Raw genomic sequence first — 25,567 nt, forward strand, 5'->3', positions numbered from 1 at the left:
GAAAAATTTCTTCCTAATATCTAATCTAAGTCTCCCCTCTTCCAGTTTGAAGCCATTCCCCCTCGTCCTATCACTACATGCCCTTGTAAAAAGGTCCCTCTCTAGCTTTCCCATAAGCCCCCTTTAAGTACTGGAAAGCTGCTGTAATGTGTGCTCAGAGTCTTCTCTTCTCCAGGCTGAACAACCCCAACTCTCTCAGCCTGTAATGTCACATAGCTGTTGTTTGAAATAATTAGATGATTTATTTGGCAAAGCAATTGCAGTCTAGATGCCACTTCTCATGGCATTGCTTACAGATATAGTAATTTTGAGTAAAGATAATAGAGTCTGGCTCGAAACAATAGTAAGTGTCTGGAATATGAAAGTTTAGTCACAGTTCAGGTTTGCTTTAAAGTATATGGTAACTTGCCCTTTCAACCAAGTCTGTGTAATTTAAATTACAGGATGAGTTGCCTGAGTTCAGTGATGTGTGAAATCAGAGTTTACACTCATCACATAAACCACCACCATTCAGTGTCCTGCTTTCAGAAATCTAAATCGTTAAAGGCCATATAGACCCAGGCCAAATTCTTACACTAGCACAATTCAAGGCTTGATTTTTCAATGATGGTGATGTAATTCAGGATGGGAGTTAGTCAATTTTTTCCCCCAAGTAACACATAATTTGTCGTCAGAATTTAAAAGGGTCTGATTTTTTTTTTCGGTAATGTGAACATACACAAGGCCACATGAAACTAATTGGAACAGAAAGTGCTGTGAATTAATTCTGTAGGATTTTGGACATGGCAGAGTGTTGTCAATTCAATAAATGAGAGTAAATTCAATAAATGAGGGTAAAGAAGGTATTGTAGAATTGATGGGGGTCAAGCTGCTTGTCAAATGCAAAAAGTTTTGCATTGATTTCTTTGCATTTTATGATATTTTGCCTGTACTTTGACATGCCCTGGAACAATATATATTAGGCCATGCACAGTATAGAGCTGTATCTGCTACAAACAACACATATTCTGACCCTGAGCAGAACCTGAACCTGTGTTGAACCTAAAACAGGAACAATAGCTATAGTAAAACTATTTATATGAAACGCTGCTTTCATTTTAAAAACACCTGAGATTATTATGATGCCATATTTACATAATAGTTGCATCACTGAGGGTTATATTTATGATACTGATACCTATGTCCAAACTATGATTTAAATGTTATGGATTAATCATTTCAGCAGAACATGTGTTCCACATTCTTTGCCTAGAGATAGAGCACGTGGTGAAAAGATTTACTTTTAAAAACATACAATAGCATAAGGATTTGGACATTTAGCCTCACAATGATAAAATAATTTATTGCTGGGTCTACATCTAATATAATTTTGTAAGAGGATGTAATATTTATGTTACTGACTCAGATGAAATTATTACACTGCAATAATCACAGAAGAATTTTGGTTTTAAAGTTTGTTTTCATGTATTATTTATTTAATGTTACATTCTTTGTGAAAGCCAAATAAGTTGTAGAGAGCCTGTTCAGCAGCAAGTTTGGTCCGTAGAGTTGTATGTCTACGAGGCAGCTTCCCTCAGAGTGGGGTTTAGAAATAAGCTCAAAATCAAGGGGGAATAAATTCTTCCCAAAGGTAGTTATCTATAATAATAGCTGTGCCTCCCCTACCCTTTTCTGTCTGTCATCAGAGTTAGTGCTGAATCACCAAGTTTGTTTCCTTATTCTGACAGTCAATAAGTTTGTCTTTGAAGAAACCCAATTAGTTCAATTAAACTAGACACCACAGTTCTGATGAAAAACCTTAAATATGTAACACAGAGAACAAGAAAGATATTTACGGCAGTCCTTGTTGAAACCCCTGCGATCGAGTGAATCAATTTGGTAAACTATCCCCAAACCATTTCAGCAGGTAAACTAAACCACTCGCTGCAGGGTAAGGCAAGGGAGGGGAGAAAGAGTGGTAGTCCATTTTGTCTGCCTGGGAAAAATTTCTGTTCTGAGATTTGTGGAATTTGCATGCTGTGCCTTTGAGCATCGTACCAGGTATACACCCGCGTGGATTCTCTGAACGGGGCTGCAGCACTAACCAACCCCAGTATCCCATCTGCAGCTGAGATCAATATTTGATAGTTTGTCGGAAAGTGGAGTAGAAGGCACAAACAGCAGACGAATTATGCATCAGAAGGAAAAATAAATATCCCTTGATCCCACAGGCAGTCAACTAAAAAAACTCTAGCTTTGAGATTTTTATTAAAATTGTCTTAGGCAGAGCTACAAACACGAGTTATATTCTGCAGACAAACCTGTATTTCCAAAGATTCATTGCAGAAGGGGATAAGAAAATCAATAGAGGGAGTTAAATCCACAGATTCCAGGCCAGAAGAGATCTCAACAGCCATCCAAAATCAACCTTTTATATTTTTACCCGCATTCAGAATAAATTAATTCTTGACATAAAGATCTGAAGCATATCTTTACAAAAAAAACGTCCCAGGGCTGCTGATTCTGTCATTTTCTTTGCTGAGCTCTTCCACACATCCCAACGTCCATACCTGTAATCAACTTTTCCCTAACTGTATATATATATATATATATACACGACCTAGATGTCTTTGAACTTTCTTCTCAGGGCTGTTCTCAATCCATTCTCCGCCCAGTCTGTATTTGATGCTATAAATCCTATTGGCCATATGTACATGGTGTAGAAAAGTAGATAACTGAGAAGTAGTTGCGTTCTGATACTGTTGTTTGGATTTGGGTAGCATGTTAGTCTCACCTATGGACCAAAAATGTCTCATTCAGAGCATTGTTCAAGCAGGGGGAATGAACATGGCTACTTATTGACAGGTGTCCAACGTCTGTGGGTTATATGTACCTTTTCAGCTCTTTTTGCAGACAACTTTATTTTTTTTATAATATTGCGTAGCACCGTGGTACAACATCATTGGGGCTTTTCAGTGCTAGGGTACCTAAAAGCATACATGCAAAAAACCCTAAAAGAAGTTGCAAAAACTTTAATGTTCTGTAGTAGCCAGTAACCTGAAACCACAATAACTTTCTACAAAGTGTTACCTCTTGTTATTCAAAATGAATATTTGAAATATTTTTCTTTATTAGAAGTTGCTATTAATTCCACACTTCACAGTCTAATTTTTCTTCCTAAACAACAGCTCCGATAATCCTGTCCTGAACTCCATCAATCCCACCCCACTTCCCAGCCATGATCCTAAGATAATTTAGTAAGCTCTTAAAATGAGGCTTCATTAATTTTACAGAACATAACAGAGGATATTCAGTAGTGCTGTATGTCTAGAGTTTCTGTGGAGTCAATTAAAATACAGCTACATTTTTCCGAATAAGTGAAGCATATTTTTTATGATAGCACAACCTTTTTCTCCAGTCATGTTTACTTCTCACTTCATAAAATTCAGGGATCTGTAATGAACTTCTCAGACATTACTGAGGATTAGTAAAGTTCCTTTGTGTTTCCTTTAGGCTTAATTGAGAACTTTCCTTATGCTTTCTTCTTTGTTATAACAAAGTAGGTTCATTTGATTATCATTTACATGGGTTTTAAATAACATGAAAGAATCAGCAGTCAATCTATTCAATCTTTTATTAGAAATAGTGGGAAATTTGGGACCAATTATTTTTTTTTAAATCAAGGCTTATGTAGTTATGTATTTCTTAGTAATTTTGCAGGTAATGGTACAAACAGATACAAAGCCTTTTTCATAGGAGCCACCATTAATTTTGTATTTTTTTTTTCTTTAGTTCAGGTGTATTCGATTATTTTTCATATGTAAACTTATAATTCAAGTAAGTGGTAGAAGGAAAAAATTACGACTGTTCATCCTACAGTGTTTTAAATGTTCTACAAGTGGTCCTCTTTAGCCTTCACCCTTTTCTGCTAACATTCAGCTTATGTGATGGTCTTGTATTCTGTGGCCCAGCACTAATCACACACCACATAGACTGTCTTAAGATATAGTACGTATCTTTGTAAATCCAGTTACCAGAGATACAGAATAGTACAGGAGTGTTCTTAGAATCTCTTCTAAGGAGATATATGACTATGGTGTCCAGCAAAAGCCTTTTTCTTTGCAAAACTTTAATTTGGTATATGGCCCTTTTCATAGGGAATAGGGTTGGACCTTACGGTGTCAGAGTCACAGTGATATTTAGGTGAGAGCAGTTTTATGTTCAAGATGTCACTTCATTTACAGCAATCCCATTTTTGCCATGGAAAATGTTTTCATTTATATGAAATCATATTTCTGAGTGAAGTGAACAGGGTATATGGAATAAACAGATATTTTTGAAGTTCATGAGGCAAATCAACAAAACTAGATATTATGAGTGCAATTCTCTCGATCTTGTTTGCATATTGTAATGAAGATATTCTAATGACTAATATGCTGGGTTTCTCTGCAGATGTATTAAATACACAATGTGTTTGCTAACTGTTAATGCCTTTGTTGTTGCAGATACAGCAGTGGTGTATAAAAATAGGAATGGACATGTTGTTGAACTGAATGTAGAAACAAATACAACTACATTATTATTGGAAAATACAACTTTTGTAAGTAAAATATATTATTTATTTGTTTCTTAGTGGAAGTCTGCTAGCATTTTTTTCCTTCAACAGGAGTGAGAGAGTATAATATTGAAAGGTTACAGAAAATACGTTTATAACCTAGAGTACATTATATATAAATGGAAAGTATAATCCATTCCTCTGTCAGTGCGCAATTTCTGGTTGAAGTTATTTGTTGTTTTATTCAGCCTATGTGTAAATAACCAAAATGTTGTTGGATATGTTGTTGGCTGTAGTCCATGCTTTGTTCAGGCCACTTGAAGGATCATGCCTGGCATATGTGCCGGTGAAACTACCTGATGGCTATTATAATAAGAAATTTCATAGAATGAGGGAATGCTACTCAAAATGTTGAGAGCTTTTCCCCATTAGAAAAGGGGAGGAGTGTTCAAAAGTCATATGAAGATTTTCCTTTAAGCAATTAAATATGCAAAGATAAATGTATTTCCTAGTCCTGTTAATCTATGGCTTACTTGTTCCTCTGTGCTTTAATGGCAAACTAGATGGTTGGGGATTATTCCTCCTGACCAGTAATTAGTATACACATGAGTGGTTTGCATGTTTCTGACTAGCAGTAATTGCTAAGAAATATTTTAATGCCTTAGTCTACATTTTCTTTTGCTTTGGTTGATGCTGTTGTTCTCAGTGATACCACTTATATCCTACCCTGTAATTCTCGTTTATCAGCATTTTGCAGCATAAAAGCATGACTTGTCAATCTTTCCTCATAAATACTCCATACAGACCACTGGTTGTTATTGTTAATCCCTGTATTTTTAATTTAGTAAAATGTTTTGCACCTGCAGACCCAAAAGGATGACTCATTGTCATCAGCGGTCTTTGACAAAGGCTGCTTTTATTCCTGGTCTGTTCCTGGCCTTTGCTGATACAGATTCCTCATTTCAAAGCATGAAGTCCCTGGTGACCTTTTCTTCTAACTCCTCAAACTAGAAAGAGGAGAGCAGAAGTTCAGGAGAAAGAACTTGATGCTGGCTTCCTAGGTCAATTTGAAAAGATGAAGGAGAAGGAAGGAGAAAATTGTATGTTAGTGGAGTGTGTGTGAGGCTCCCTTTTGGTAAGATGCACCCTGCCATATGCTGGGGTGCGTCACAGGGAACCTCCTAGCCCCCCAAAGACTGGCAGACTCAATTAAAAGTTGGTGAAAAGGTGAATTTCTGTGAAGTGCAAACCACAAAGTGTTGTAGAAGCATTTTCCCGCTTAGCTGTGTGTGTGTGAGCACCTGCCTAGCTAAGTAGAGGATTAACTCTGTCGGGCCTGTGTGTTGCTTTTAGTGTATAACCTGAATGCAAGCAGCTGCTTGGACACCCTTGGCTAGAAAACTTGACTTTAACCACAAGACTTAAGTTTCCTCACAGATGAATTCATACGCTTTTGGCTGCAAGTATTTGGCTCGTGCGATGTCAAGTGTAACGCCAACATGACAGGCTATTCAGGCCATTATGATAAACCAGTCTTGCCAAGTAATGATGGATCAGTATGGACAGGCTGCTTTACACTGCGAGCATTGCCTCTTTTTGGAAAGTTGCTCTTCTCTGGGCTTTTTATGGAACTGATTTATCCTTAAGTCACGCAGACTGAGAGAGCGCTAGACACTAGATAGCTGCTCTTAATTAGATGTGGGAAACTGATCCAAACTGGATTATAGTCAAGCAACCATTTAACAATTATGTATGGAACACAGACAAATAAACACGTAAGCATGTTTTCTCCTGCAAAGCTCCTCTCTGTACACAGTCAAAAGCTGAGAGTGTTAGAGGTGAATAAAGTGAATTCCAGCAATGATTATTCATATGGAAGTAGAATAAAACCTGCAAACAGAGCAGAAGACACAGTAAGTTTGCTGGTGCATGTTTGGCAGAGAGCAATGGGAAATGTTGCTGTGCTGAGTTGTCTGTTGACAAGGTGGCCAGCGATCCCAACAGGAGATCATAACCCTACAGGGGCAGACTGTATGGCTGAATCAAAAGCTGTCTTGTCCTTCTAGGCTCCATTGTCCCTAAAATGTACTCTTCCAAAGTTAGACACCTGGATCGTTAATCAAACATTTTCCTCGCTCAGTGTCACATCTGCTTAATCACTGGTGCATAATTAGAATGGTGCTGGTTTAATGACTCTGCAGAGCTGTCTTGTGTTAATAAAAAATACAGCACAGATCCAACATAGGCAGTGACAATGCAAGTCCCCTCATTCTTCCTTATCAAAACGTTTTAGTCATGGAAGAGTCACCTTTCGATGGGATTTATTAGTCTGCTTTCAATCTGCGTTCCCTCTCCTGTTTGCCTCTCTGCTCAAGCAGCCCGCAGAAGTGGCAGGTTTTTCTTAGTAATGTTGATAATTGTCCATTGAAAATGAAACTGCCATGATAAACTCATTGCGCAGAGGCAAGGGGCCCGTAATGACTCTGTCACTGCTGATTGGGCTGTATTTGAACCAGCAGCTCAGAAGAGACTTTCTTTTTTCCTCATTACTAATCCCCTGAAGCAGTCTTCCCCTGTGTACAGATCACTGGCTCTTCTTTTGCATCTGCCATTTTGTGCAAAGTACATTTCTTCTATCCTTCTTTGCGTTGCTTATTGTCTAAAAGTCAGATAGACCTACTGAAGAGCTGCTATGCGTGTGTACCAGCAAAAAAGCAGACTACAGTTAAAAAAAAACCCCAACTTTAAAACATACCATTAAAAGGAGTCATGCACCTGGAACGAAGAAAGGCTAGTAGTGTTTTGCCATTCTCAGATGTCTATTTCTCTTCCATAGGGAAGTATCTATCCAAACTTCCTGAATTAAAGTGCTTTTTTCCAGTTTCATTGGGTTTTATTCAGAAGTTGAAGAAATTACTGCACTTCATTCGCCCTTTCAATGGAATCCTCTTCTATAATCAATCTATTAGTAAAACGATCTGGCCTTTATATGATTAAACTATCAGCAAAGCAATATTATGGATAATAAATACATCGACAAAAGTGAAAAGAGTAGCTTGTAAAGCACAAAGAATATCTGTCAGCATCTATGGAGATCATAATTTAAAGGCACTTTCTAATACATATTTGTCCTCTGAGTGTATTCGTGTAGTGCATCCTGTTTAAGCTGTCTAATAAACAGTTAATATTCTGAGCCAGCGGCATATAAATGTTAACAGCTGGAGGCTGGGCAAGTCCTCTATTAAATGGAGCCAAAAAAAGCCCTAGACATTAATCACTGTGTGGCATCCTGATGTTTGCGATGCCGCCTCGATATGTGATTACAATATGTTCTCTATCATCTATCTGAGGTGCCTATCACCATGATCGTAAATGACATGCCTACCAGTTTTTCAGCATTTAGCAATACTTCATTACACAATGTAGTTCCAAAATAAGTAACATTATGCCATATTTATCTAAGGAATTTCAGTGTTTAACAAGCATTTTGTTTATACCTTTTGCAGTCAACTACTACATAAAGTCACTAAGAGCAGGTTACGGGTTCGTACACAACCCAGCCACAAGATCTGGCTGAGCTGGGAGGAGAGCATGGAGGACCACATGGTTTCTTTTGCTCAGGGGCGGTTGTCCATCTGGTCCCTTATCATGCTTCTAGCTCAGCCTGTCTAGTCTGTTTTCCAATCCTTGAATCCAAAACAAAATGAAAAAAGCAAACACAAGCAGGAGAGAAAACGTGTGTAGGGACTATGTGTTCTGTTGTGGTACTTTCCAGATGTGTTAAACCCTTTGAAAGAAGCCTTTAGAAATGTGCCTTCATTTCTCCCTCTTAAAAAAAAGCTGCAGTGATTATGACAGGGGTAAGACTGTTATTTGTTAGCCCTCAGTTCCACTGTTTTTGTGGTGGATGTATGCAAAATTTTTCGGATGCCATGCGTACACCCTAACAAACACTCAGTCCAGGATCCTGGGTCAGAAATGAATCTTGTGTGGCTCCTTAAGCCTTTCAAGTGTAGATGATGGGATATATTTTGAATCATCGAATAAAAGGCTTTTGATTTGTTTGTGATGCCCGACAATACAAGTATAATTGTTTTCAGTTTGGAAACGCTAGAACAGAATCTTGTATTTACAACAGCTTCCCCCCCAGCTGTATGCTTTGGCCTCCTCTTCAACCCAGCAATTCCTGACTTACTCTCCCGCTTGATTTCGGTGCCTTTCCACAGCTCTTTTCAAGCTCAAGGGGAAACTGCATCCTGATGCACAGCAAACAGATCTTACCAAGTTGCAAACCTGTTTTCAGAGGCTTGCCAGGAATATACCCGAGAGTATGCTGCATTGTCGTATTGCTGTGGACCATCTTTTACACAAGGGTGGAGAGAGAAGGATTACTTCTTGCTGCCTGCTAATTAGGGGATGGCATCAGAAGGGTGAGCAGAGCGGGAGTAGTCTTGGCTCATGAATCATGATTAGGCTGTGGCAGCCCCGTTGTGAATACCCTGTGGAGGCCTTGCAGCCAAAAGCAGAGAATGAGAGCGTTGGTCTGAGCAAAGCTTTTGGCAGGGACTGTTTTGTGGTGGTTTGTAGAGCGTTGTGCATAAACAGGCCTTTTTCTTGATAGATCTCTTCTTTTTGTTGGTTTGGTTTGGTTTGGTTTTGTGTTCCCCACCACCACATCTCCTACCTCTTTTGATGGGAAACTCGGTGCAGCATCTTAATGCAATTATCGTACCTCTGTTGATTAATGTAGATTTAATTGCAAGAGTAGTTTACATGCTTATATTTTAAGAGCCTTGTGTAAGAGATTAATGAAAGGGTGAATAATGGTAAATACATTAAACAACATTATATGACCACATAAATATTAGTAATTGTTACAACACTGGACATTTTAATGACCCAGACACATTGTAAATAGGTAGTTATGAACACTGTAACATTATCTCTGCTCTCCCATGCTCCTCTAAATGTTAAATAACCCCCGCAGCAAAACCTTTTCGGTATAGGGGTTTTTATGAGTTTGGGTTTATTGTTGCGGTGCACCACTGTACATAGAGATGGGAAAGCCTGACAGATGGAAGGGTTTGCAGTCACTGCGGTTTGGTGGTGGCCATTGGTTTTTGTCCAAGTGAGGGAGGTTTCAACATACAAAATGCAGGGGACAGTACTCCAAACTGTCAGGTTAGGGTAGCTCTGTGTGGGAGCTCTCTAAATAACAGTCCTGATGCGATCATTCCTTGATATAGAAAATATTTAAGGGTTAACTATATCAAAGATGGGCAATAGGAGGAAGAAAATTCCGTGATTTACTGGTTAGAGGTTATTGTCTGCTAGGGAGACAATGGTGCAAGGCTCCTGTGAGCTCCACAGATCTGTTCATGTATTTTTATGTCCTACAGTCACCTCCTCATGTGTGTGAAATTATTTTGAGACTACATGAGGAGTTTCAGGCGGGTTTGGGGAATTTGGTTGGTGGTTTTGATAACCAGCTGTCCAGCATGGCCCCATCCATAGGGTAGAGTTCAGCTTCGATCATGTTTTAAGGCACATTCATCTTTTACACTGGAGAGGAAACCTGAGTGTTAACAGTTACAACACATAGCATTGCAGCATTTTTGGATCTAGATTAAATGCTCAGATGACACAAGAAATAGTGTGTTAAGAAATGTAACCTTGGAAACCCACGTTTTTTCACATTCTAATTATCGTGCATTTTCCTAATTACAACCTGACTCTCTTCTCTGAGGTCCCCTGTTTTTACTGCTACGAGGCTTGCTCTTCAGCTAGGCTCCACTCTCAGCTGCTCTCTCATCTCACCTCCCCGTGGTCCATCTTCTTTCAGACATAGCAGTGGTAATGGAAGGAAGGTCCCATCATTCCCTTGATTGCTGGTACCACCCGAGGAAACTGCTACATGCCAAATGCTTTCTCTTTTTGCAACCAGTGTAATTCTGTCCCATCTGATTCCTCTTATGCATTGCCATTCGGTCAATGCCTGTCTCATAAGTGGAGCTGAATACCTATGAATGCTAATGAACTCCCATACATCAGTGTTCAGTTATACCATTAAGTTAAAATTCTGATACAGATGTAGGTAAATGATACCTATGTATCAGAGATGTATAATTTCTTACATAGTAGTATTGCCAGCAGGCTTTAAAGTAACATTCTAGGGGTCTTGAAATATTTTATCATGGATGAATAACAAAACTTTTAAAAGCCAAAATGTGTGTAAAGTGAGCACTAAGCAATAATTAGGACAGGGAACTGCTGGAGAGGGTCCAGCAAAGGGCTATGAAGATGATTAGGGGATTGGAACACCTCTCTTATGAGGAAAGGGTGAGGGACTTGGGTCTTTTTAGTCTAGAGAAAAGAAGACTGAGGAGGGATCTTATCAATACTTATAAATACTTAAAGGGAGGGTGGCAGGGGGATGGGAACAGTCTTTTCTCAGTGGTGCCCATGATAGGGCAAGAGGGAATGGGCACAAACTTGAATATAGGAAGTTCCATCTTAACATGAGGAGGAACGTCTTTCCTTTGAGGGTGGCAGAGCACCTGCACAGGCTGCCCAGAGAGTTGGTGGAGTCTCCCACTCTGGAGACATTCCAAACCCACCTGGACGCCGTCCTGTGCAACTGCTGTAGGTGACCCTGCTCTGGCGGGGGGGGTTGGACTAGATGATCTCCAGAGGTCCCTTCCAACCCTGACCATTCTGTGATCATGGGATTCTGTGTAATAATTGGAGAAGGATAGTAATAGGAGCGTGGAAGAGGTAAGTTTCTGGGAAAAGCAGAAGTACAAGAAACTGAAACAGAAGAAGAAGTAAAACTAAAGGAAAAAAAAAAACACCACCACCAACAAAGTAAACTCCACAAAAGTGAAAATTTCCTCTAATTGGTTTTAACTCTGAGGTATTATTTCACTTAAAACTGTCCGACTGAAACTATGAAAAAAGAATATTATAAAGTGTTTGACAGATGTTAAGCATACATTCTTATAGCTCTGAGTTATATTGTAGGTTACTTCCATCTGTCTGCTCTGTGGTATATTTTTGAAAGACTATGAGTAAGGTGCTCATTTAAATTTTATCGTAGTTAAAATCCACAAAAATAGAAAACCCAACATTTTATAGTAGGTGAAAGAATGGAGCAAAGATGAAAGGAGTAGCCAGTACATCAATAACTTGGAACCAGGCTTTAAGAAAACGGAAGAAATAAAAGGGAGCTGATACTGAGGGGCCATTGCTGAGGATGCAGAACCTAAACTCAGCCTAAAACTTCTCTTAAGCACAGACGTTTCTCTTAACAGCAAAGCACACATAAAATGCAAAATTAAAAAGAAATTCAACAATGCACAATATTGACATTGGAAATCAAACTTGAGAATATATTGTTCCTCAGAATTTTGTTTTCCGTTTTAATCATCCATATGGAAAGGTGTAAGAAAAGCCAAATTGTGTGTGCAGGTGGGGGAAGTTCCCTTATATTTATTTGTTGCAGAATTGCTTTTCCTTTTGCTTTCACTCTTACTGTCTCAAGCTCTTGTCATCTTCTTTTGTTTCCATGCAAAAAACTCTGTTTAGTGAGACATATTTGGAATGTGGGTGAGAGAAGGAAGCTGGAAAAGTGAAGGGCAAAAGACTGTTTAAATGCACAGTGTCCTTTTACCTTTGTAATCTGTGGTGACAGCGAGACTAGCAGTCATTCCTTGTCCATGGGATCGTCACATCATGCATCACTGTCAGGAGAAGATTAGAACTCTTACCACGTGAGGTATTTCAAAGAAACTTAGGAATGCAGTGTTTAATACGGTTAGATCTAATTGTGTGGTCAGTGGGGGTTTTGGTTGGGTGAGGAGTGCACGATCAGATATAGGATCATTCTTTCATGTCTGAAAAAGTGAAATGATGTCAAATCCAGCAATATAGCATAAATGGATGACAGAATTGTGAATTAAGAAGGGAAGGCAGTATACAGGTGTTTAAAAAACATTTTTTTGGCTCAGAATAATGCAGCAGTGTGAAATGTAACTAATTTAGCGATTCCAGCAATTTATCTAGTCAAAGTGTTTTCTAGATGCATCCAGCTGATGGTTTTATAGAGATTTGAAGTCTTGATGTGGCTAGGTAGAACTGATGAATATTAGGGAATTACCTTCCCTTTTTCCTTCTCTTCTGCCTTTGCTCTGTTGTGGTTTGGAAAGGGGATAAGTGTGTATATGGAGTGCGGCGTGCAGGACTGTGTTGAATTACTCCCAGTCTCCTAACTAGCTGATACTGTGCAGTGATGCAGAGGGAAAGTAGCCCTCCTTCTGCATCTAGGGACTGTGCCTAATCGGGCGTCTGTATTTCTCTCTGTTTCAGAGCTTATTTGTCCAGAGCTCCCCTTCTTAGAGATCAAGCGCAGATAAACCATAGAGGCATAGTCATAAGGGGCAGCATTTAAGTCTGTCTTCTTGAACAAAGGCTCAACAGCTTCTGACGAAGCAAGAAGCTGGAAAATAGTCAGATATGCAGACGTGCTGGTGGAACAAGCATCCTCCAGATTTTTGATACCAGGACACCCAAGGCTTTTTAATTCCTAATGCTTCCAATATGATATTTTTCCAGCACTTCCTTTAAAACTCAAAAATATGTTCTCCCGAGAAGAGAAGAAACCCTTGGGGTCAGAGTCTTCACAAACTTCATTTTAATGAATAAATATATCTAATCCCTGTAGTGAATGTCTCAATAGACAATCCCCCAAGGGCTTGAGTGGCATACATCTCACCTCCTACAGCGGGGACTGAAACTTTCTTTTAGGCCCATCACCAGCTGATCTTGTCTCCGCAGTCATCCAGTCAGGCATCTGTTGGTTCATGAAATACCTGTAGACATCTTTATGGGGAAAACCCCAAATCTGTCTTTTTTTAGTGAACTCAGAGATTGTGAGCTTACTTGCTATGTTAGGCAGGAGGAACGAGTCAGGTGATTTTTTTTTTTTCTCCAGTTGTTAATCTACAAGGGCTTCCTCTGTGCATACAAGTAGACAGTTTCTGAATTTATTGTCAAAATTGTGCTTGTATTTACCAAAAAAAACCCCAAAACAGAACTCTTAAGGAAATTTAAATCCTTTTAAGTGACTTTAAGTCACTTAAATCTCTCTGAAATTCTATTAGAATTAAATTTCCTTAAAGGCTTGATTGTAAATCCAACTTTAAAAAATGGGCTAATTATGTTTTTATGATAATTTAAATCAGCTTTGGCAATGAACTCATGATTTCTGCTGGTCTAATTTTTATTTTCCTGTTTCTTAAGTGAAACATTAAAAAGTATGAAATGGCTTTATGCTCCTTTTAACAAGAATAATGCCATTATACCAACAAACAGAAAACTATTTTGCCAAAACCATTACCTGCAGTCAAGAGATTATAGCGTATTGGCATTGTATGTACACCATGTGTCTGAGGTGTTTCTGGAGGCAAACAGAATTTTGCAGGTGAGTGCAAGCTGAATGAACAAGGTCATCTTCAATAGGATTCAAAGGATTTTAAATCCCAAATCCACAAGACTATACCCGGATGCAGAATATGTGAGTAGCTGGTGTTGCCTTGAACTGCCAATAGCTTGCAGCTGAGCTACTCAGGTGTTTGCATTAAGTGCATCATTACTTTAGTGGTGGCATAATCAGTGACTGAAGTTTCTTACTAAATTTGTGAAACGATAAGCACCACGCTCCCTGAGAATGAATTTGGAAAGCTGCCTGGATTATATATTGCTGGAGACTGAGGTAGTGGGACAATAATTAATAAACTGCTACAAAGCAGAGAAATTTCTCATCTAAAAATGTTTTCAGTGATGTGCCAAGAAAAGGGAATGTTATTCATAGATTAACATAGTCTCTGCTTAAAGATGGCTAACTCATAAAAGCTAGTTTGAGCACAGTACAAATCTGTTCTGAATGCTTTGTAGATACAAAAGGATGCTTTTAGGTTTTTTTTTCCTCTTCTTTCCTCCAGACTGCAGATTTATCTTCTAACTTTTGATATTGTCACGCTCTTGCATCAAGTTAATACACAGTTTATCTTCAAAGCTAATTTTTCCCTTTGATTTCTTTGAATAGCTTGGTTCTGATTGTATTACCTAGGAACCTGAGTTTAATCTGTATATCAAAACATAGCATCTTCTCAGTTTACTGGAAGATTAGCTTTTACCTTTTCATTTATTTAATTATTTTTTTTTAGGAACAACTCCTTAGCTATTCTGAAGGTATTAGTTCGTGGCTTCCTGTTTGTGTACCTTAAACCTCTGTTGAATTTCAGCAGTGGGATTAAGCTAAACAGAACAGGATGCTTAAGAAGCAAAATAAGGGAAAGCCTTCATTTGAATAGTGGATAGATCTTTTTCTGCATAGCTATTTGTTTTCTTTCATCTTGTACCTTTGCAGTTCTATTATTTTTTCTGTCCTGCTTTTTGTGTTCTTATCTGCATTTTTCACTTCTTCACCCTTTTCCATTCATTCTGCAAATAGATGTCTTGAGATTCATTTAAAATTATTTCCTTCAGTGCCCTTTAAAGCACATTCTTATCTTCCTCATGCATTAGATGCATTAAATTATTTCTGACATCAACATTACCCCTTGATTAAATTACAGCCCTGAATTCAATCGGGTGTCATGTAGTCTCGGATAGATATAAAGCAATACTAGTTTTATAATGCTACCTTATGTTTCACTTTACTTTCCACTAAGCATTTTCTTTCTTATAAGGAAAGGCTTTTCTTTAGCGCAAGTTGTCTTGCAAAATGTTTATGTATATGATGTTAAAAGAAAAGCAGTAGAGACATAGCACACACCTATTCTTTTTCTTCTATGTTATCTTTAAGCCTAACCTACTGGTGAATCTCCCTTGTAATCGTTCCTGAATTACACACCGACCAAAGCGTCTTCCTTCATCCTCTGTAAATGAATCAGTTATAGATGTTATCCTTGAGCTTAGTGTTTGCAGTCATAACAAACTCATCAGCTTCTTAACTGGTATTTAGTGTTGAAGCCAGGTTCATCTGTTGCCATTGTACCGTTACCAGCAAATTAGACTAAGAATTATTTGAGTCTGTTTGTGATCTAAACCAGATCTGTCTTATGAATGGGAGGTTCTTAAACTAACTGTAAGAAAATTTGGGAAAAAAACAAACCCCTTCTTATTGCAAACTCACTTTTATTGTTACTTCATTTTAGGTAACGTTCAAAGCGTCAAGATACTCAGTTTCACCAGACTTAAGATTTGTTCTTCTTGCGTATGACGTTAAACAGGTAAGATAACTCTTCGTAATCAGCCTCTAAATTAAAACTCTGAAACCCTTGTTTCGTATATTTCGTCTGCGATGCCAGCTAATGTAACGTGATTCACGTACGTGATTTCTCTTCCCAAAACCTTCTGCTGAAATGATGGTGAAGTGTGTACAGAAATACTGCAAAGTTCTCAGTTGAGGTAAATTTCCATAGCTCCTCTGAAATCTCATGTGGTTATTTGTAGTAGAGGTTTTGTAACACTTAAACTGTTCTATTACTAGCTGATTATTTGAAAGCCTATTGTTTGATATTCCTTCCTGTTTTAAACAGCTGGACATGTCATTTATGAACTACGCTAAAAAAAATTTTAGGCTGATTCAAGTCATGCAAGTTTTACTTTTGGCTTCAGTAGTCTGAAACGTGATAGTCTGAAAGTCTCTTGGACGATATAATGTGGTGTATTCTTTGTTTCTCATAGTATTTAGAAATTTTGTAGGCTATTATGTTGTCAAAAAGAGTTTCAATTAATAATACTATATAGAGTTTTCTAAAATAAATCTTTGAACACAAACAAAAATGAAAATGGTGTTATGAATTTCCTCTGTGCATTTCCTCTGGGTTTGTACAAAAAGTTCTATCAAAATATGAACTGTTATTCATTACAGAATAGCTCTGGATTGATTGAGTGGTTATTCAAGCAAGTTTGGTTTGTTTGGGGTTCTTTTGTTTATTTTGGAACAGTAAAATTTACAAATATGTGTGACCTTAATATCAGAAGTCAATGTTCAGAAATGATAAAAGATTATTATTGTTTATCAGACTATACACCAGTATAGGAGTTTACTTATTGTTTTGTGTTGATAACTGATAATGCAATAACTGTGTATTGTGGATTGAAATTCTTAGAACAAGAAAATATCCATTTGCAGGTCAGTATACAAACCTTTCTGGCCTCCTGGTAACATTGCTGTATTGATCTGTATACCTGCAGCTTTAATCATTATATCTGCAAACCTGAAAATGTGCTGAAAGCTGATCTTCTATTCTAAAGATGTTGATGTAAAAGGATTCATTTACTTGGGACTAGATTCAAGTAGGGTTTCTTATACTAATTCTAGTGGATTCTGAATCAAGCTTTTTTTTTTTTTTTTTTTACAATTTATGTTGACCAATAAACCAAGAAAGAGCTGCTGCTGTTCAGTTCAGTGTTTTTGTTGCGGAGAGTTTCAGTTTTATTCCTGTCTGAAAAATATTTGCTCCTTGCTGTTTCCATTCTTGATTGCTTCTTTTTGTGTGAAAGAGTTTAATAATCCCTTATACTGACGTAATTTCCTCATTTGTTGTATTGAAATTTTCAGTTTGGATGGGTTTGTTTGGGATTTTCTTAATTGTTGCATATATAGCTGATACAGAAATATAGGGAAACGTGAAAGTATTCATCACACCTTATTACATCTAAACGTAGTGACATCAGGGGTGAACCCATGTCCCACAGTAAAGATGACATGCAGATTGCTCTCACTACATGCTGTGAATATATCACTTTGCACAACTCCCTTTCTGTATTTCAGTCTGGGTTTTGTTGCAAAAAGAAACTTTTCCTTCCTTTTACAGTCCAGTTGCTGGTAGTTACTCAGAGGTATGAGGTTTGCAGCATTTATATTTTGCATCTAGCCATTTCCTTTGCTCAAGTAACAGTGATAAGAAGTAATTTAAATGACAAATGAACGAGGTTTGGCAAGCACTTTGTGGTTACTACATCCTGGGTGGCTTTGGATGAGGCTTGTGATGGTTACTCTCACATGCTCCAGGGGGACTCATGGCTTTCAAACCAAAAACATAATGCGATTGTTGTGTCCTCTAGAAGTGGCGGTGACAGTGCTAGAATTGGTTAATAGCTGGATGTTGTCAGCCAGATCCTCAGTTGATGTAAATAATCATAGTAATGCCATTGAAGTCTGTTACCTCCTGAGAAGAAACTGTTTCTTAGGATGGAAGGGAAAATCACCAAAAAGAGTGTAAGCTGATTCTTTCAGAAGTTACAAAAAAATATTATTGTGACTATGCGGTAAAAAGCCTTTTTTCCTCAAAATTTTCGGATTGTTGCGGTATTTGTTAGGCTGGTGAGGCACTTCGGTTTTCTCAAAATCTGTTGAGGAAAAGGTATGCAATGCCTTGGAAAACCTCGTTATTTCTGCATACCTAATGTTTCCTAATAACCCAAAGGGTTAACTTAGTGTTCATTCTTCTTGGGCCTTCTCTTCTTTTTTCTTTTTTTCTCAGCCAAAGCCAGACATTGGGTCTGGATGAGAAGAAATCCACCTGTCTACCATACTCCTTCCCCCAGCTCTTAACTATAAATTATAACATTTATTGCCTATAAAATTAAAATTAACATTAAACGACATAACTTAATTGGAGTTTTTCAACTTAGTTTCAATAGAATCGGGCCAAATTATTTCTTCATATCTCATTTGAGTGTAACTTTTTACAAAACTGTGGATTTGTGTATTGTCATGTGTTACAAGACATGGTTGAGTCTTTAATAATACCCAGCACAAGGAACTGCAAATAACTTGTTGTAAGCATTCCGTTGATCTCTCCATCTGTTGCAAACTGCATCGGACCCCTGGACTTTACTACCTATGTTTGCCGCCTTTGTTAAGACTTTTTCATGCTTTGTTAAGATTTAGGTGTATAATTGCACTGTAACGTATTTGATGGTATTTCGGCTTTTGTGGACTGTCAAGGCTTTGAGTTTTTAAAACTATAATTGTTGTTTGCGTACATTAATCTGTGTTCTTTGTAACATACAGTAATACAGCTGGAACAGATTTATTAATCAACAGTTTTATAAATAAGCTAGTGTGCTTCAGCTGAACAGATTGGAGAAAAATAGAGACAAATGTTTCTTCGAGACATTTTGTCATGAAATTGTAATTAGAAACAAGGTTATTTTGATGTTTGGATTAAAAATAAATGTTGAGTTAAATTAAATAGCTGAATATTTATTTTACTGTTGTCAGCATTTTCTTTAATCTATTTTATGCTTGGAATGGCAAACTTTAATTAAATTTGCAGTTGTTTCAGCACAATTAAGAATGTCCTCTATGCATAACGGGACATAAATCTGCATGAAAATAAGCCATCTTTGAATACAAAAGTAATAATTGAACGAATCATTTAAATCACGCTTAATGGAAGAAACAAAACCATTTCATGTGGCATAGCAGCTGTTTTGGTGTAGCTCTTTAAACTTCGTATGGAAGAAAATTCATTTGCTAAGGAATTCAAAGTGTTGAAAATTGATTTCTGGACATCGAATTCTCACCGTCTGGATCATAGCAGGTCATGGAACGTAAGCCAGCATTACTGGCATAAGCACTGTGGCTGTCTGGCTTTTTCTTTTTTAGCAGAAGGCTGTGGCAATTTTAGCGGTACTTGCTGTGTGTTCTTTGCTGCAGTACTCCACAGCTCTCCACACTTCTGAATTACTTTCATTGATTCTCCAAGTTTTGTGACTTTGCCAAAACTTGCACGGATCGACTGTGTGTAGTTCAGGCTTCCTTTCTGTCACTCACCGTAATTTGGTTGGCATCGCTGAAAAAGTCTCATTTTGCGAGGCAACAGATCAGTAAGTAGGAACTAATTTGAGAAAGGAACACATAGGTTCTTGCTGAATGTCCTGCCATCCATGATTCTTCTGGGCCAGTGTGAACACAGCAGCAGGGAAACCATTGTACGTATTGTATGCAGAGAGGGGACAGTTTTGCAGTCCTCTACCTTTTTGATTTTGATTTTCCTTTGAAGATTGTCAGGTATGAGCAAAGAATGTGATGCTCTGACAGGCAGAGCATCTAAGCCAGTTGAGATTTCCAGAGGAAAGGTTATTTCACTATGGCTTTTAATAAGGCCTGTGTTAAAATGGCATTTAATTATGTTTTTTTTCTCAGTCTGCTGGTGGTGTTATTCACAATTACCAAAACCTCATTTATGGTTTTGATTAGCACATGGAAATCAGACACTGTTCTTGCATTAATGGTAAGGGATGGGGCAGTAAATTTGCAATTAGCAGCGCAGCGAGCACTGAGGTCCTAAGAAATTCTTTTTACCATTGGGGAACTTTGGTGTCCCTCAGCAGAAGGTTATACCTTGTGAGTTGTCCCTGAAGTCCATGTGAAATGAAAATAATCTTTATTCTGGATATTAGTGGGTTTTTTGCTCGGACATCATAGACATATTCTCCCCACGCTCTGGCTAGAATATAGTATGCCACAGAAGAGCAAGTGAAGAAGTAAATGAGATCAGTTCTTTTTCTTTGTAACTCCCCTTTTTTTCCTCATTCGATTTAATAACACCTTCCTTGTGATTTTTGCTTTTTCTTTTTGTACAAACTGTCTTTTCTTTCTCCCTGCTTTCAAATCCTTTTTGAATACCAACTTTCAGGATTTTTTCCTACTTTATATTCTTTACTATTACTAATGCATCCTTTTCTGCTTTCAATGCAAGATGAACTATGTGCGGGTTTTTCTAGCTCTTGGTTCAGAAATGTGCTTAAAAACAGACTAAAGTTCAGCTCTGTTTTAGAAGCATAAGCATTTATACACTCTCGAAGAAAGGAAATGTTTTCCTGAATTAGGGCTTCAAACTGTAATCTTCTATAGCTAGAGAATTTTAATAAAACAATGTATTTGGCTTAAAGCACCGTGGAAATAGCTTTTAATAATTCTTATGGTAAGATCAGGATGAAGAATAATCCAATCCTCTTCAGAAAGGTGGGAGAAAAATAGTTTTAGATCTAAACGTCACTCATTCAGTAGGAATGAAAAATATTGCAAAAGTGTTTCTGAATATTTGTAGTTTAATGTATTGAAGTAAAGATGAGAGTCCAAGACAGTGTCTGAAGCAAAGAAACCCCAAGAGAAAGAAGTTACTTATCTGCTGTGTGCCGATGCCTGTCATCGCTTTGCTGCTATAATATCTATTTTTAGAAGCTAATGATAGGGAGTACTGACTCTACAGTGAATGGAGGGTGAACGGCAACTAGTGACACGCTCATCGTGCTTTTAGACATTGCCTCGGATACTGGTTTACTCGAGTGCGCTGAAAAGATCTTCAGGAGTTTGTCTGCAGATTAAAAGAATCCATGAGGGGAAAAATTCAATGAAGTCTTAAATTATGATTATCTGTTCTGCATTAGGAGATTATCTTTCTACCAATTAGGTGGAAATGTTCAATTGTCAGTAATCTTCTTGGTCAGTGGAATTAATTTTGGGCTTTTTTTCTTCAAAAATCAAAGGATAAAGAAGTTACCTTGCATTATGTCTTATTTTTATCCTATTATGTCTTATCAAGGCAGTGTTTGGTGTTAACATGTGCAGGTGTTTTCAGCAAGATAGTTTATACAGTGAATATGAAAATATGACTTTGAAGAGCATTATCTGGAGTACCAGCTAATGGTTGGAAACATACACAGCAAAGATGAAATGAAATCTGTCTTCTAACACACGGAAACAATATTTTCTCAACAAGATTATTCCATCCAAAGGCATTGCAAAAGACTTCTTAGAGCAGCAGTGATCTGGACAACAATATTTCATGTAACGCTGTCTATGAAGTAAAGATCTGATGTAAAATTCCTATTATCAACTTTTTCCTCTAGAAATGCATACTGCTTTAGATAAGCCTGTTTTTCATGTGAATTTCTTCAGGTCGTCAAGGTGATCTTTCATCTTTCATTTCTCCATTTTGAGATGAGTCCAGAAGCAAATCATGCATGTGCATACTCCTCAACTTATGAGATCATAAATAAAAGTCTGATCTAGATGTAACTTTCCCATTCGTCTTTATCTCTCATCATGAACATGAAAAACCATTTTTTTTCACGTTTAGGGCAGTGAGGGAAAAATAAGAAGGGAATTTTAAGTGAGAGTCACCCTCCAAAATTTGAAATTATTTCTTGCAGATATTTTTGTGATGTATTTTATTCCTCTCTTAGGTATGACAAGATTAGGTGTTTGAAAGGTCAGATATTGAGCAATTCATAGAAGAGGACTGCTCAAATTCTCCCCTTTTAAAGGCTTTTTTTTTTTACTTTGAGTTGAAGTTTTAGCTGCCTAGGTTAGAATTTGCTAACATAATAGCTAGGCTGTAGGTGATCTTGGCATACTACTTATCTAATACATATATTTGACTTTATTTTATATAGCTCCACAGATATGCAAAGCATTTTAAAGATATTTGGTCTTTGCCTGAGGAGATGATGTACTTTGTAGTAAAATCTGGCCAAGTCCATTTGGTGACACTATGCGCTGTCATGAATTATCCCATAGGAGTGAGTATTCATACGAGTACGCCGTGTCCCACTTCTATCCAGGGTTCCGTTTAAATTATTTGGCAAAACGTAAGAACCACCAGTACCCATAAACAGAAGGTGGGGAAAACTGAAAGAGTGTATTTTATGCTGAGACTCATGGGCATTGATGTTTGTTTAGTATTTGTCTGATAAACAGCCTTTTCTCATCTCATCCATGTTGAATTGCACTCCAGTAAATACTTGCATTCGATTCATTAGGCAGCTTACTACTTATTAGAAGTAGCAGAGCTATACCTGCGCTATCTGCGTATCTTTTGCGTTATTTGTCTTCATGTGTGCATTATTATATTTAAATTATTGGCACATTTGTGATGAGATGACGGCACTGCTCTCTGCCTGGGTGTTAACTACGAGCACCTGCAGAACAGGGGGTGAACTGTCATAATTTCTTCCTTTTATAAAATTCTGAACTAAAAAGGTAGGGAAACTGGGGTACTATTTGGATGCTTCCACTTTTTTTTTTTTTTAATTGAATATGAAAGCTATCATGTCACATACATCTGCATATGCATCCACTTACCTATTTTTCAGAAGGGGTTTATTTAATTTATTCTAGAAAGTGCTTGATTTCATCAGCTGACATGTTGATTCATACATGCAAGTTTGGCCTTGTGTCACTGATAAAAAAAAAAATAAATAGATGCCCCTCCACTTTCCATAGGAAACCACATGAGACAAAATGTTGCTACTTTTTAAATAGCTTACTGGGTCTCTGTTCCAGGACTGCTGTTCAAGTTCAAGTTTTATAAGTAAACTAACTAACTAAGTAATTCTAATTTAGGTACAAGATGGCTCTTTTTTTTTCCTCCTTCAGGGTCACCACAGTTGAAAAATCAGAATTCGTGTTTTCAACTTCTTGTTCAAAGATATCATTAAAAGAAGAACATTGTGCTTTGCTATTATTCAGTAAAAATGGATTCTAGAGCATTTAGCTTTTCAAACAAAATGTTTATTGACAGAAAAAGTATTTATTTTCAATAATATTGTCATTCTTATCAAGTATGGGTACTGTTATTTCAGGAAGACTTGGGTAGTGTCCAGCTGAGTTTCCAAGATCCAGCAGTTTAGAAACTCAGCCTTAATATAACTGTGATTTTCACATGATTGTATTCCTACATCGCCTAGTAATCCACGGGGACTGGAGTCCCTGTGTGCTAATGTTATATAAATAGGCAATATTACACTATTTAAGTCAGCGGTTCCCTTAATCTATGAACAATTTATTTTATACAGCATAAGTTCTAGCTTCTGCTGTGAAAGGCATCCTCCCTATTTCTCTTCTGTGCATTGATAATATGCAGAAATGTCCCAGAAATGTCCATTGTAAGTGAAGGGTTTGTCCATCACAGCCCAAAAAAAGCACTGTTTTGAAAAGGTGGGGGTTTTTAAATTTCACTTACGTCTTGCTCCAATCTGTTGTATGTACTAATGATGTTAGCAGGAACAGTGTACAACTGAAAGCTAGTTTTACAATTCTATTATGTACGTATTTTTTTAGATGAGGTACTAGTGACATTTTTGTCAAATAACTGTGACAAGTCTTCCTCAGCAACGTTGAATGGAAAAATAAGTTGGTTTGCTTTGTTTTTTAATAGAAAAACAAACCTAAACAAACAAGGACAGCCTGAATAAATAACAGGGCAAGGACTATTAGGAGTCCTAATTGGAGCCTGTAGGTAGTAGCTGTTAGGGGCTGGAAAAGCTGACCGGAGCTTTAATTTGGATTAAGATCTGCCAGAGTTCACCACCAGCAACTAGAGTCAATGGATACACCCATCTGTTTTTAAAAATTCTTTGTTCCCTGCTCCCAAGAAATAATAGTTCCCTTCCTTGCTACCAAAAGACTATGGACTGAAAGAATATTTTACACTTCTTTCAGTTTTGACAGGTTTTTACCCTGAGCATGAATCATTGTTAGTTCAACTGCTACACTTATTGATTTCTCAAATACAAGAGCTGGCTCACATCTTCAAATACAGTGAATAAATGACTTCTGAGGAGCAAAATCACTCTGTGGATCTGACTGACCCATTATGTTAAAACATTTTACTGAGAATGCCATGTATGTTTTTTTACGATGTAGACATCAGTATGTTCCATCATGACTCATTTCAGATCTAACTTATAGACGTAGTCTTTCTATATGTACTGAACATAAACAGGAATGAATTACTTAAAGAGTCGTCGTCTTAACAAATGCCTACAGTCCAGTTCATGCGTTCAATACACTTAGAAAATCCATTTTAAAAAACGTGGGTTTTTTTGCTTTTATTTCATTTTTCATAATATCCTCTATCTGAAATTCGATAATAATGTATCTTACTGAGAAATGTGATATGCATTATAGCTTTCTCATTAAACTTTCAAATAAGATACCATTAGTATTGATGAATGTGATCCCAAATGGTCACTTAATCTTAAAATAGTCATTGATCACACATTCAGAATTTTAGTCTTGCGGCCAAACTAGTATATGTTCTTAGTGGTCATTAATTTTATACCAAGAGGAATTAACATCTTTCTTTGGCTGCAGTGTTATGAATTGGATTTACAAACTAGAGATGACTTAGTGACTTTTTTTCCTAAATGCAACAACATTTGCTAAAATCTTTTTGGATACCTTCGATACATGAAATCGAGTGCACAGTCTAGAAGCCCAAAGTTTTCATCTTTTGAAATATTTTGTCTGTTAAAAATAATTTTAAAAATAGAAATTAAGAGGCACACTTATTCCAAAATTTTGATTGATATGGTTGAAATTAAGAGGCACGCTTACTCCACAATATGATTGATATGTGGTTGAAGTCATATTAATACCAGAGATACTAGGGTTTGGGTTTTTTTAATATCTTTAGAAAAGCTAGATCAAATCTCTTTGTAGAGGAGCCCTGCTGATTTTCACATTTTAAATGTATATAAGGATGTACTTAAATATACCTATATAAGAATATGTGCATATATTTAAATACATATAGATTGAAATATTTATTTTAAATAACCTAGAATTTAAATAACAATATGGACAAAGTAGAAGCACATGCAAAACAAAAATGTTAATACTTCTCTAGTTTTGTCAGTGTTGTCATACATCTGTTGACTGAAATTTGTCAGTGATGCTATCTTGAAATCAAAACCCCCAAACATTACATGCGTATCTTATTTCATTTGTTAACTGCAATGAAGCATAATATAAGCTTTGCCCAGATCGGCTGTGCATTTTCAGGACCCTGAGCTAACTGGTCTGGATCCGGTGTGGATCCTGCTTTGTGCAGGAAGTTGGACTAACGACTTCCTCAGATCCTTTCAGCCTGGGAGAATCTCTGAGTCAGTACTATCATTTCAGCAGTACTCCCTGTTAAGATAAAGATTCCCGAGATTAAAAAAAAA

The 25,567-nt window shown here is 37.2% G+C and overlaps 1 protein-coding gene across 3 annotated transcripts in view; it reads left to right on the forward strand.

Annotated features, from left to right (window-relative positions):
* Positions 1 to 25,567, forward strand: part of DPP10 (dipeptidyl peptidase like 10) — a gene marked incomplete at its 5' end in the record, with an annotated part of 567,722 nt that overhangs the window by 404,253 nt on the left and 137,902 nt on the right. For all 3 annotated transcript variants that reach the window (XM_082483840.1, XM_082483841.1, XM_082483839.1), the window contains 2 exons: positions 4,485 to 4,579; positions 15,751 to 15,825. In XM_082483840.1, the coding sequence (XP_082339966.1) occupies positions 4,485 to 4,579; positions 15,751 to 15,825 (170 nt within the window). The remainder of the gene's footprint in view (positions 1 to 4,484; positions 4,580 to 15,750; positions 15,826 to 25,567) is intronic.

The sequence above is a fragment of the Vanellus vanellus genome, assembly GCF_965231255.1.
Source record: "Vanellus vanellus genome assembly, chromosome: 5".
Classification (NCBI taxonomy): Eukaryota; Metazoa; Chordata; class Aves; order Charadriiformes; family Charadriidae; genus Vanellus; species Vanellus vanellus.